The 12,424-nt window shown below is 37.0% G+C and overlaps 1 protein-coding gene across 1 annotated transcript in view; it reads left to right on the top strand.

Annotated features, from left to right (window-relative positions):
• Positions 1 to 12,424, top strand: part of LOC107660158 (pro-neuregulin-2, membrane-bound isoform-like) — a 72,224-nt gene that overhangs the window by 32,788 nt on the left and 27,012 nt on the right. Inside the window, exons 2-3 of the mRNA XM_016449397.1 lie at positions 768 to 930; positions 4,410 to 4,528. Coding sequence (XP_016304883.1) covers positions 768 to 930; positions 4,410 to 4,528 — 282 coding nt within the window. The remainder of the gene's footprint in view (positions 1 to 767; positions 931 to 4,409; positions 4,529 to 12,424) is intronic.

The raw sequence follows: 12,424 nt of genomic DNA, 5'->3' as shown, positions 1-12,424 counted from the left end.
TGTGTGTGTGTGTGTGGGTGTGTGTGTGTGTGTGTGTGATCATTATTTGCTGCACTAAATGTACTGTATTTTTATTACTGCTCATAGTTCACAATATTGGGCTTGTTTCTCATTGCTAGATGGATTACTTTAGCAAGGTAAACTGCAGAAAGATGAGCCCCATTAATCTTTCACACACTCTTTCGTTTCTCACTTCTTTCTGCTTTCCCACTCTTCTATTTGCTTCTCTTCATCCTCCTGTCTGCATCTGTCTCTCAACATGCTTCCTTGCATTTTCAGCCGTCATGCCTTCTTCTTTCTCTCCTTTCCTCCTTTGACAAAATCCATCCCTCCCTCCATCAGTCCCTCTTCTTTTTTTCTGCAGTAACCTCTCTTTCTTCTCCACTTGTCACCTCAGTCAATCTCACCTCCACCCAAGGAATCCGTATTGCTCATAGTTTGCTCCAGTTATGTTTCATTTTTTTGTCTCAAATGTTTCTCCTAAAATTCCTTAGGATAAATAAAAAGAGCAGCAAATAGGACGAGTGTGCAAAATGTAAAATGAACGTGGAAGGAATAAACACCGCAAAATAACAAGCTAATATGTTTTGCAACATTATGTGTTCTGTTGTTTTTATTTAAATCAGTCCAAAGCGAAAGCATTGCTCATTGCTGTCTACGAGAAACAACTGAGGTATTAAAGAGAAACAAATGTGTGCTTTCTCTGTCCTTTGGGCAAACCTGCATTTCTTTTCTGCTCACTCTCTGTCTGTTTTCTCCGTCTGTAGCATCAGCTCCGAAGGTGAAGTCCATGGATTCTCAGTGGCTCCTGGAAGGTAAAAAGCTGACACTCAAGTGTGAAGCTGTGGGCAACCCGAGCCCCTCCTTCAACTGGTACAAAGACGGCAGCCAGCTCCGCAAGAGGAAAGACGTCAAAATCAAATCCAACAAGTAAGACTCATCAAACACACACACACACATGCACAAGCAAACACACTACTCATACGCTGGCAGAACTATTCTTGGCATCAGAGGTATTAAAAATACATCTCCCATCAACTCAAGCAAAAGACTGTCCCAGTTTGTAAATAGACTCTTTTTTTTTCAGAGAGGAGAGAGATGCAGACGTCTTGTTAAAGGAGTAGTTCACACAAAATGAAAACTCTTTCATCATTTACTCGCTCTCATGTTGTTCCAAACCCGTATGATTTTTTTTCTTTATGAAATTATGAAGAAAGTTCATGCTGCTCTTTCTCATATAATGAGAGCAGTACCAAAAAACATCTTAATCTTGCCAAAAAATGGTCCAAATGTCTAAATCTTCAGAAGCCATTTGATAGACTTGTATGAGAAACAGACAGAAATGAAAGATATAGTTTGACCCTTCTGTTACAGTGCTCAAATCTCATTTGCAGTTTCTCATATTGTAATATACAAATATTCTTTAATTTAGTCAATATTTCATCATGTCATATTCATTAACATTCATGGGAAAGTACAAAATGATTGAATACATCAATTCACATAAATTCGAAAAGTATTCACAAGTTTGTTTGTGATTAAGATTTTCTTACGTTTTTGAAAGAAATCTCCCCAAAGCTATATTTATTTGATCAAAGAATACAGTCAAACCAGTAATTTTCTAAAATAATATTACAATCAGAAAGAAGTGTTTTCTATTTGAATATATTTTAAAATGTAATTTATTTCTGTGATGGAAAGCTGAATTTTCAGCATCATTACTCCAGTCTTCAGTGTCACATGATCCTTCAGAAATCATTCTAATATGCCGATTTGGTGCTTAAGAAATATTTCTTATTGTTATCAATGTTGAAAACAGTTGTGTTGCTTAACATTTTATCAGGATTCTTTGATAAATAAAAAGTTCAAAAGAACAGACTTTATTAAAAGCTGTAGCATAATGAGTAACATAATAAATGTCTTTACTATCATTTTTCATCAGCGTAACATGTCCTTGCTGAATATATTAATTTCTTTTTTTTTTTAAATCCAAACTTTTGAACAGTAGTGTAACTTACTGTACATTCAAGTTTACTTGCGTCATTTTGTGCAAGTGGAGGCTGTAATTTTATGCTTATGTCGAAAAAAAAAAGTCAAACAGGTTTGAAAGATATTGAGTAAATGATATTAAAATTTACATTTTTGGCTGAACTATTCCTCTTCATAAGTGAATAAAGGATGTTGAGTCTCCAAGCTCTGGTCAACTATCTTAAGGAAGCTCCATCAGTAAATTGTGGGTTACTTCCCCTTCATTGCTTTTCTCTGGCAATGGGACCGTGGGTTGCCGGCGCATCTGAGGGGAGAGTGTGTGGGCCCAAACACGCAATACTTCCCTCAGTGGCGTCTGTAGGTGGAGAATGGAATAATAATAAAAAAAAACATATGACTAAGTTTATATACGCTTGGGGTCTAGATAAACTAGTCTTCAGTGAAAATTGCATAATCATGCAAATGTCTTAATATATGGGAAAGCTGCGTTTCATAAAACGGGATAAAGGATCTAATAAAAAGCTGCTGAACTGTACATGTTGCAGTAACATTGCATCAATGTCATTTAGCCATTTGTAACACAAATCAATAGTGCACATGGAGCTGTATATTCAGTCCGTATGTCACAGTCAGTCCGTATGTAGCTGCTCAATATGCCGGGACCGCAGGGAAAGAAACATACGGGAGAATTCAGGGCATTCCGTAACGTGACGGTCCTCTTCTGTTCTCCGAGAAAAAGTGCTGAGGTGCACGTTTCCACAGAAAGCAGATCACTCTAACAGGATTGCCTGTTCCCCGGCCCCTTGTGTAATTTTGCAAATGTGTGTGTGCTGAAACTGCAGATCCACAGTCACGGAGACATGTGCTCACATTCGTACGCACACTTACGCCGATGAACTGTGAGTGAAAGAGCTGACAACACGAACAGGGATGGTTTAATAATGATGGAGGTAAAGTAAGGACAGAGGATGATATGCGCAGCTGCCATTTTCTCTGCTTTCGGCTCCAGAGCGAGATCCTTCAAGAGCTTTGCTCCTCTAATGAGCTGTCCACATGCTGACCTGAGGAGAAGGCCAGAGAGACAATGCGAGTATCACATTGACACCACTAGAGACCCCACGCATGATGTGATGAAGCCAAATTGGACATATTCCTTGACCGACATCCTTTGTTGGTCCTGGAACAACATTCCTATCAAAAATTAGGTCTAACCCTAATCCTAGCCCGAAGTCAGATGTGGGATATTCCTGATCTGTATCTCTGATTCCAGCCATACAGACTTGATTGCTTGTGATGTTCCTTATTTGTTAGTCAATTTGGATTAAACATTTGCTAAATGACTAAATACAAATAATAAATACACTACTGTTCAGAAGTTTGAGGTTTGTAAGATTTTGTAATGTTTTGAAAAAAGCGTCTTATGCTCACCAAGGCTGCATTTATTTAAGCAAAACACAGTAAAAAAAAAACAAAAAAAACAGTAATATTACAATTTAAAAGAATTGTTTTCTATTTGAATATATAGAAATGTAATTTATTCCTGTGATGCCAAAGCTGAATTTTCAGCATCATTACCCCAGTCTTCAGTGTCACATGATCCTTCAGAAATCATTCTTATATGCTGAAAAAACATTTTAGTATTATCAATGTTGAAAATAGTTGTGCTGCTTAATTCTTTGATGAATAGAAAGTTCAAAAGAAAAAATAGAAGTCTTTTTTTAACATTATAAATGTCTTTACTGTCATGTAATGTATCAATGTAATGCATCCTTGCTGAATAAAATATTAATTCTTTAAAAAAGTAAAGAAAATAAAAAAATCACACCCAATATATAATAATAACAATAACTTTTGAATGTAAATGTAAGGGCATTTTATTGTCCAATGCTATGACAAAAAATTGTAATGCTAGTATTTGGCAGGCAGCGAAAACAATTTATCATATTTTATACACCTGTCTCTTCAAACCTTTGCTTGTTACACAAGTTTTTTGTCATGTGATGTCTCAACTGTGCTTATTATTAAATGGTTTTATGTGCTGGCATGTTTATGTGAGCTCATCTTGGCAGAATTGTTGGGATTTCTGCAACAGTTTCCAAAGTGCAAGTGCCATTTCATTGCACTTTTCCGAATAGAGTGTTGGAAATTCTGACTTTAAAGTTGGAACGCAGCATATGATCCTACAGTCTGATTGGTTGATAGCAATGTTGTTCTAGGCCCAACAACATGGTGATACAGGATCATGTCCTTCTGGGATAAATAGCAACTACATTTGCACATACACAAAGTCTCTACCAATGTGTTTTTTTTCTTCCCCTTTCTCATCTGACTTTTTTGTCTCTCTTTGAATTTCTGCCCTCATATACCCTGATGTTTTTCTCAATTTCTCTCTTTCTTTGTGTCTTGGTTGCTTTGCGCAGGAAAAACTCAAAGCTTCACATCAGCAGAGTGAGACTGGAGGATTCTGGGAACTACACCTGTGTGGCGGAGAACTCGCTGGGCAGAGAAAACGCCACCAGCTACGTCAGCGTCCAAAGCAGTAAGAGCTCCCTTATTTCCCTCTTTGCAAATGGCTGAGAGTTACAGGAGACCAGCGCACCTGCTCATCATGGGGCAGATTTTTCTGTGTGTACTTTATATTTACAGCAGATGTGCTTTGTAAGATGTCTGTACTTTGAAAGCACACGGGACCTGTCTTTAGCTCTGGTCATATAAACTAGACTGTTGCAGTTTCTGAAAAAATATGTGAGTGTTGTTCTATTCAGAACTTTTTCCTTTAAAAAATTGAACCCAATGATTATTATTTAATTTATCATTTGGCCTAAGTATTGGATTGCATTTATGACTCCTCTAAAAAATCAGTGAAAAGTTTGTCTGTGCAAACACTTTTTACAAGCATTATGTTACACAACTATTTCAGATTTTTTTGATCTACTCTGATAAAATCTGATACCTTCATTTAAAAGCACACTACTGAGGGCAGTAAATGCAATAAGAACGGCATTTCTTTTTGGGTATCTGCAAGTTGGTTTCAAGCTTAGTTGCCCAAGTCAAAAGAGTCCATCCCGCTATAATATGGCTTGGATCCATCCTTCAGTGGACAGTAAGTCTATAGGATTGTTTTGCCTGTTTTATTGGCCATTAGGCTGTAGATATGTAACAGCACACAGCTATTTGGATGTGAGGATTTGAGGCAGCATTCACGTCTGTTTTGTGAGTTTGGGTGTTATTGTGGAGAACACACCTCTCTCATCTGCTGTTTTACTCACCGATCTCCCCACATGCTTCAGTCTCTGGAGTATATCACATCAGCCGGAGGCGTTTGATGTGCCGTTAGTGAGTGTGTGTGTGTGTGTGTGTGTGTGTGTGTGTGTGTAACTAATGTGAGCTCCATCCAGCCCATCTTAAGGGCAGTAATGGTTGAGTGGTTTGAGATTTGAGAAAATGAATTTGAGAAGAAACATTTGAGAGAATGAATATGATAAAAGAATAAATGAATGAAAGAATGAGTAAAGGAATAGATAGAATAAATTAGGGATTGTATGTGTGTGTGTTTGTGTATACACACATATATATAAAATTCAAATACATTTTTGGCCAAATTGTGCAGCCCTACAAACAAGCACATCTTATAAAATCTAAGTTTTTAAACCTTTTTTAAATCTTAATTTTTTTTGAGCAATTAGATTTTTTCCCCCAAAATGTGCAGCCAATGAATTCTGAATGAATATGTATGTAAATGAAGATTTAGTGGACAGGATAATGAATTAATAAATCAATTAAATATTTAAGTTCTTTATTGTGATTGTACAACAAGGTAAAACAACAATATTTGAATGAATGAATGAATGTATAAATTAATTAAATGAGTGATCAAAGTTCAGGCTCTTTATTGTTACAGTGAGACGAGTTGAATAAATGAATGAAACAAACAAATGAATAAATGAGTGAACAGGCAAGTGGATGAATTGATTAATTCAGGGTTTTCCAAACTATGGTTTGTGAGTTGATGAAAAGCTAAAAATGAATAAACCATAAAAAATATAAAATGAAAATAAATATTTTTAAAATAAAATAAACAACCAATAGAAAACACTTACTAAAACAAGATGAAAAATTTTATTAATTTACCTTCATGTCATGAAAAAAAAATTAGTTCAAAGGGGTTCAGCTAACAAAAAAGTGTGGGAATCCATAGATTGATTTGAATAAGTGCAAACTCTTAAATGTATTTTTTTATTATTATTTATCAAGTGAATGAATAAATTATGGAAGCCAATTTCTGAAAAAAAATAAAAATAAATCAGAATTGCAAGGTATAAACTCAGAATTCAAAGAAAAAGTCAGAATTCTCACAATTCTATGTTTTTCTTGAATTCTGAGTTTACATCTCACAAAGTTTACACTTTTTTCTGTAATAAAAAAATCCATTGGGCCTGTTTGTGTTCTGAGGGACCCTTCACATGGAGTTTGATTGACAGGCGATCTGACCAATCATAATGCCAAATCTGCCATTTTTGTCCAACAGACAATTCAGACAGGAAAGTAGATTAACATCGGTGGACTTGAACCTGAAAAATTACATATTGACATCTTTCTGTGGCTGATAAAAGATACCTTCTGATGTTCATTCATGTTTATTTCATCATGCTATAACTAGTAAAGAGGAAGAGATGATCGGTTAATGTGCCGCTTGAACTGAGGCACTGCAGTGATCCATCAGGGGACATTGAAGAGCCACAAAACAGTTTATTGTTTGAAGTTCTTAAAAATTTTTTTTACCGAATTTAAAAACTGATTCCTAACTAAAGCTACACTGTCAGTTTCCGCTTTGCTGCGCGATGTATTTTTCACTGCGTGAGAACATGATGTGTAGTGTGAGAGCGGCATGGCTTGTCAGACATAGCAACAATAACGAAGGGGGGCGGGTCTTTACGAAGGGTCAAGTCACTGTGAAAGGTAAAAAGGTCCTTTCAGGATGTATGTGTGAGATAAAGAGAAAGGGTGTGTTTACATGTGCTGTAGGCAAGTCTAGAGAGTTTGTGAGTCAATGAGGAAATGTTTTGTGTCTGTGAGTGTGTGTTCGGTGGAAATCTGCAGATAACTCTCTGTGCTTAATGAAGATAAACTTTGTCATTTTGGCAGATTCTGCACTCCAGGAACAGCAAGCATTTCAGTCCATAAGTGCACAAATATCAGCTATATATAACAGCACAGACAACCGAGAGACAAAGAGAAAGAGAGAGAGAGAGAGACGCTCTAGTGGCCATATGGGGGGTCACCAGGGTAAAGCTCTGCAGTATTTGAGAGCACAGAGTAAAGGTGTGTTCCTGTGTGAGTCTTAAAACAGGACAACAACTGCGCTGGCTAAAGCAGAACGTCCTTGATGATGGGTCATTTAGGAGGAGTGTGTTTCCATCTTTGTGTATATGTTTGTGTGTGACGTGAGACCCAGCTGAATTCTTCAGCTGCAATGCCAAGAGCCTGTCAGATACAAGATCCAAGTATACTTAACGCAAAATACACACACAGCCGCAACCACAGTTGACCCTGTTTGTGCTCTTAAAAGAACAGTGCACCCAAAAATTTAAAGTTCTATCATTATTTAATCACCCTCATGTTCTTTCAAAGCCTTTCATTCTTTTGAGGAACACATTTGGAGATGTGAGGCAGAATGTGCTATAAATGGTCCATATGGGTCATATGCTGTATTCCAAGTCTTTTATTAATTTTATGCACAAATTTAAGTTGTTGTTCACTGATAATTCTGTCCTCTCCATAGCTCTCTCTCTCTCTCTCCAAAAAAAAAAAAACACTACACTACAGTCCAAAAGGTTGGGGTCAGTAAGATTTTTTAGATACTTTATTTGTAAGGGGAAAACAAAAACATTCAAATTTTTTCTTCCACAAAAATCATACAGGTTTGGAGTGACATGAGGGCAAGTAAATGACATTTAATTTTAGGGTGAACTATTCTTTTAACAAATGGCCTTATTTTGCATGATTCATCAGTGCACGTTATTTTAAAGAGAAGAAAATGCTTGTTTTCATAATCTTAATCATAATCTTATCACAATACAATAACTTTTTTTCCATCTCTGAAATAATAGACAGAGAGTTATATAAACTAACAATATGACAGACTATCAGTCACTATCCAATCAAATCTCAGTCTCTGTTATTCTGCAATAATTATTTTAACTCAGAAAAACATATAAAGGAAATAAAAATGCATTGCAGATTTTGTATCGTCCTGCTACACATTTGTATGAATGAGCGCATCTCACAAAGGCACATGGACACGTTAAATTGATGATTCTTGATCCAGTGTTACTGTTGAGATAAATGAGGAATGAGTCCTCCGTCCAGAGCTCAGCACTGCTGCCTTCAGCTTAATGAGTCTGACGCAAACGCAGACATAAAACACACTCCTGTGCATGCTGCTCTGCCTCCACCCCTGCCCAGCGTCTGTCAACTTCTGCCTGTGTTAACAGTCGATTACTAGTGTGCTGCTTACTCCAACTGCACAGTATGTACTGTTAACTGTCTGCTGCTCACAAATAGTTGTGAAATAGCATGCTATACACAATGTATGTTAAATGGTGCAAGCTGTATGCTACATTGTCACATGACCCCAGTGCACATGTTTAAAGGGGTAATTCACCGCTTGTAATAAATGTTGGCTGTCTGTACGGTATAAACAAATAGATATGCAGAAGTAGATCTATACTTTTCACAAAAGCCCTTGAGTTTTCCGTTTAGCAAGTATAGGTTTGCTATGTTTTTTTTTACTATTTTGTTAAAAATATCCCTGTCATTTTATGTATATATGAATATGCTGATTGAATATATATATTTTTTTTTAAGTATTTAGTTGAAAATGTTTTTTTCTTTTTTTTTGCCGTATTTCTGACAGCGTCATGGCCACCCTAATCCACTATAATTTAAGAATAATACTGTTTTTATGTCACGGAATGTAGTTTTAAGAGATTTTTAGGCAAGAATGTACTTGTTTGGACTTCAAAATGCGGTTTGTTAATAAATCTAACGTGTATTTGAAAATTTGCTTCGACGTTTTCAGAGACTTGAGCTCCAGAGCATCAGCGGCCGTTCTGCGCTCATAAACCCGCGGAGAGAGCACCTCACCTTGGCCAGATCTTCTGGAATTTACCGCTGGCTCTGATGTCTCTATAGTGGTTAAACGAGATATTTAGTATTGGGTAAATCTAAAGGGCAGTCTTTGGTCTCATTAATCTATTTTTTGTTCCAGAGCAAATAGTTTTGGCAAAATCTCATCATGTTTACGTAACTTCAATGTTCAGAGCACCGCCTTTGTACTTTTGATTGAACTGCCTAGCAACTTTTATGATGGCTGTTGTTGTTTATTCAATATTATTATTCAATAAATAATATTTTATATAAATAATAGTAGTATTTAGTATTGGTAAACCGTGTGTGTTTCTGTGTGGGTGTGTTCATGATGGTGATTTGTTACATTGTTCCGCCATTAGATAGAGACAAGAGAATGTTTTTACGAGTCAGCAGTAAAGACTTTTAAATTGAAAAATACTAAAGTGCAGTTTTGAGGCAGCCAACAAACACACTGAGCAGCGCTGTCATCATGAATCACCTTTAACAGATGAAAGGATAGTACGAGCCTATCGGACATTCAAACTAATGTTTTATTGTGATTATGAGATTGATCTGAAGAATGAATGCTGGATCAGATGCAGGTAATCACGATCACTGAGTCAATCTCGCTCTCATAATACTCTACACCGCTTTTAATACAGTAATACAATAAGCTTTTAATGAAGCAACTAAACGTTCCTTCGTTACTAGTTCTAAAGTGACAATTAGTAACAGAGGCTTGGGCTCAGCTGTTAAATGTCAACTTTAGATTTGAATACGTGGGTGAAGAGGACTTAAAATGCTTAAAGACACTCCATTGTTTTTTATGTATTTACACACTCGTGCCGTCAAACTGTTGTATAAAAGAAATATCACACTCGTAGACGCGAGATAAGGCTGTATATTCGCCACGCTGGGATTACCACTCTGCCTTTTTCAAGGGACCGTAAGTAATTGGACAGTTGACTCAAAAGCCATTTCATGGATTCCTTCATTATTTCTACATCAATTAAGCAGGGAAAAGGTCTGGAGTTAATTCTAAGTGTTCCATTTGCATTTGAAAGCTGTTGCTCTGAACCCACATCATGCAGTCAAAGGATTTCTCCATGCAGGTGAAACAGACAATTGTTAGGCTTCAAAAACAAATCAAATCCATCAGAGAGATAGCAGGAACATTCGGAGTGGCCAAATCAACAGTTTGGTACATTCTGAGAAAAAAAGAACGCACTGGTGAGCTCAGCAACATAAAAAGGCATGGACGTCCATGGAGGACAACAGTGGTGGATGATTGGAGAATCCTCTCCATGTTAAAGAAAACCCCTTTCACAACATCCAGCCAAGAGAAGAACACTCTCCAGGAGGTAGGTGTGTCACTGTCAAAGTCTACAATCAAGAGAAGATTCACGAGAGCAAACACAGAGGGTTCACCACAAGGTGCAAACAAGGCCAGATTAAATTTGCCAAAAACATCTAAAAAAGCCAGACCACTTCTGGAAAAGCATTCTTTGGATGGCTGAAATTAAGATCTACTTGTACCAGAATGACAGGAAGAAAAAGTATGGAGAATAAAAATAGCGGTGTATAAAAATGGTTGTAATTCCTAAGCATTTTATGTTATATTTTTGTTCAACCCCTTGAATTAAAGCTTAAAGTCTGCTCTTCAATTTCATCTTGATTGTTTCATTTTAATTCTATTCTGGTGGAATACAGAGCCAAAATTATGAAAATTGTGTCAGTGTCCAAATATACAGACCTAACTGTATATATGTACATAAACACACATTTATATACAGTATATTCTAATATTTGTTGTCCCCTTTATGATAATTTCCTCATTTTGGACATTGCATTGTATTAAAAAACCCCAGCTAAATTCATGTAAATGCAAATGTGTCGTTTATGCATATGCAAATGTACAGTATACAGTACACACTGCGCTTTCTTTCAGAAAGACTGTAGTACGAACATACCATCTTTTTTAACCCCCCCTTTTTCTCTCTTTCCCGTCAGTGGCTCTCCTTCCTAATAATCTGTCTCCTTCAAGTCCCTCATTCCTCTATCCTGCTTCTATTCACTCCTCTTTTCATTAGCCTGTCTCTCCATCCGTCCTGCTTCCCCTTCACCTCCTCCCCCACATGCATTTTGCAGCGTGTGCATGTGCGTTTCTACGCGCGTGTGATCACTCTTGCGGTGGACACATCTGTGAATGGCATCTGAATAGGGAGTGCCTGTAAGTGGTTCGATGTTATTGATCGGCACCTGGTTGAGTAGAGTGGATCGGATGCCCTGTACAGGCCCTGTGTGACTTATGGCCTTCCCCGCAACCCCCCTCGCTGGGGCGTGAATCATGTTCTCCTGCCTGTCCGCATCCATCCGTCGGCTCAGAGCCAAAGCTAATGGAGCTAATATCCTGCCACACCAGGATGGACAACGGGACGGAGGGAAATATGTGCAGTCTTTAAAAGCCTCTCTCTGGATCTATTTAAAGCGGAGAACAGATGCACTGCCAGTGCAGCACCTGATCAACATTATTGTCTTTCAGTCATGATTGGATAAACTCACCATCTCCCCCCTGTGGAGGAAGACATATGCTGTTATGGTCCACGAACACACACACAGCCGCACACTGCAGAAAAAATTGGACTGTCCAAAAAATGTATTAGAAAACAAAGGTGTATGTAGATTTTGCCACTTTTTCATGTCTTGTCTGCATGTCTGTTTATGTTTGGCATCAAAAATCAAGTAAATGTGGTTTTCTAGATCTATCTATCTATCTATCTGTCTGTCTGCCTGTCTGTCTGTCTTTTATCGATTCAAATTCAAATTGCAGTTTTATCTCCTATTTGCTACCTCAATTCAAATTCAATTGAAATTGAGGATTGAATTTAACATTTTTAATTAAATTCTGAGTGGCACACAAGCTGCTTCTATTTCTCTTGTAACGCTTCACTGTGCACATTCAGTCTAATGTTTTTTTAGTGTGTATCAGTTGCTGTTTGTGATTGCTAAATCTGAATTCTTAAGAAATCATTATTACACTCTAAAAATGCTGGGTTATTTTTTTTTTTTACTCAAATGCTGGGTTCAGCTTGTTGGGTCATTTTATTGGGTTATTTTTAATATTTTTTACCCACTCTCTAAAAAATGCTGGGTTAAATACAGTGGGGGAAATATTTATTTGATCCCCTGCTGATTTTGTAAGTTTGCCCAGTTACAAAGAAATGAAGGATCTGTAATTTTTATGGCAGGTTTATTTTAATGGATAGAGACAGAATGCCAACCAAAAAATCCAGGGAAAAAAACA

This window comes from Sinocyclocheilus anshuiensis, unplaced genomic scaffold (assembly GCF_001515605.1).
Source record: "Sinocyclocheilus anshuiensis isolate Anshui unplaced genomic scaffold, SAMN03320099.WGS_v1.1 scaffold888, whole genome shotgun sequence".
NCBI classification, from domain to species: Eukaryota; Metazoa; Chordata; class Actinopteri; order Cypriniformes; family Cyprinidae; genus Sinocyclocheilus; species Sinocyclocheilus anshuiensis.
Note: the sequence above shows the minus strand (reverse complement) of the source record. Positions and strands in the feature narration are given on the sequence as shown.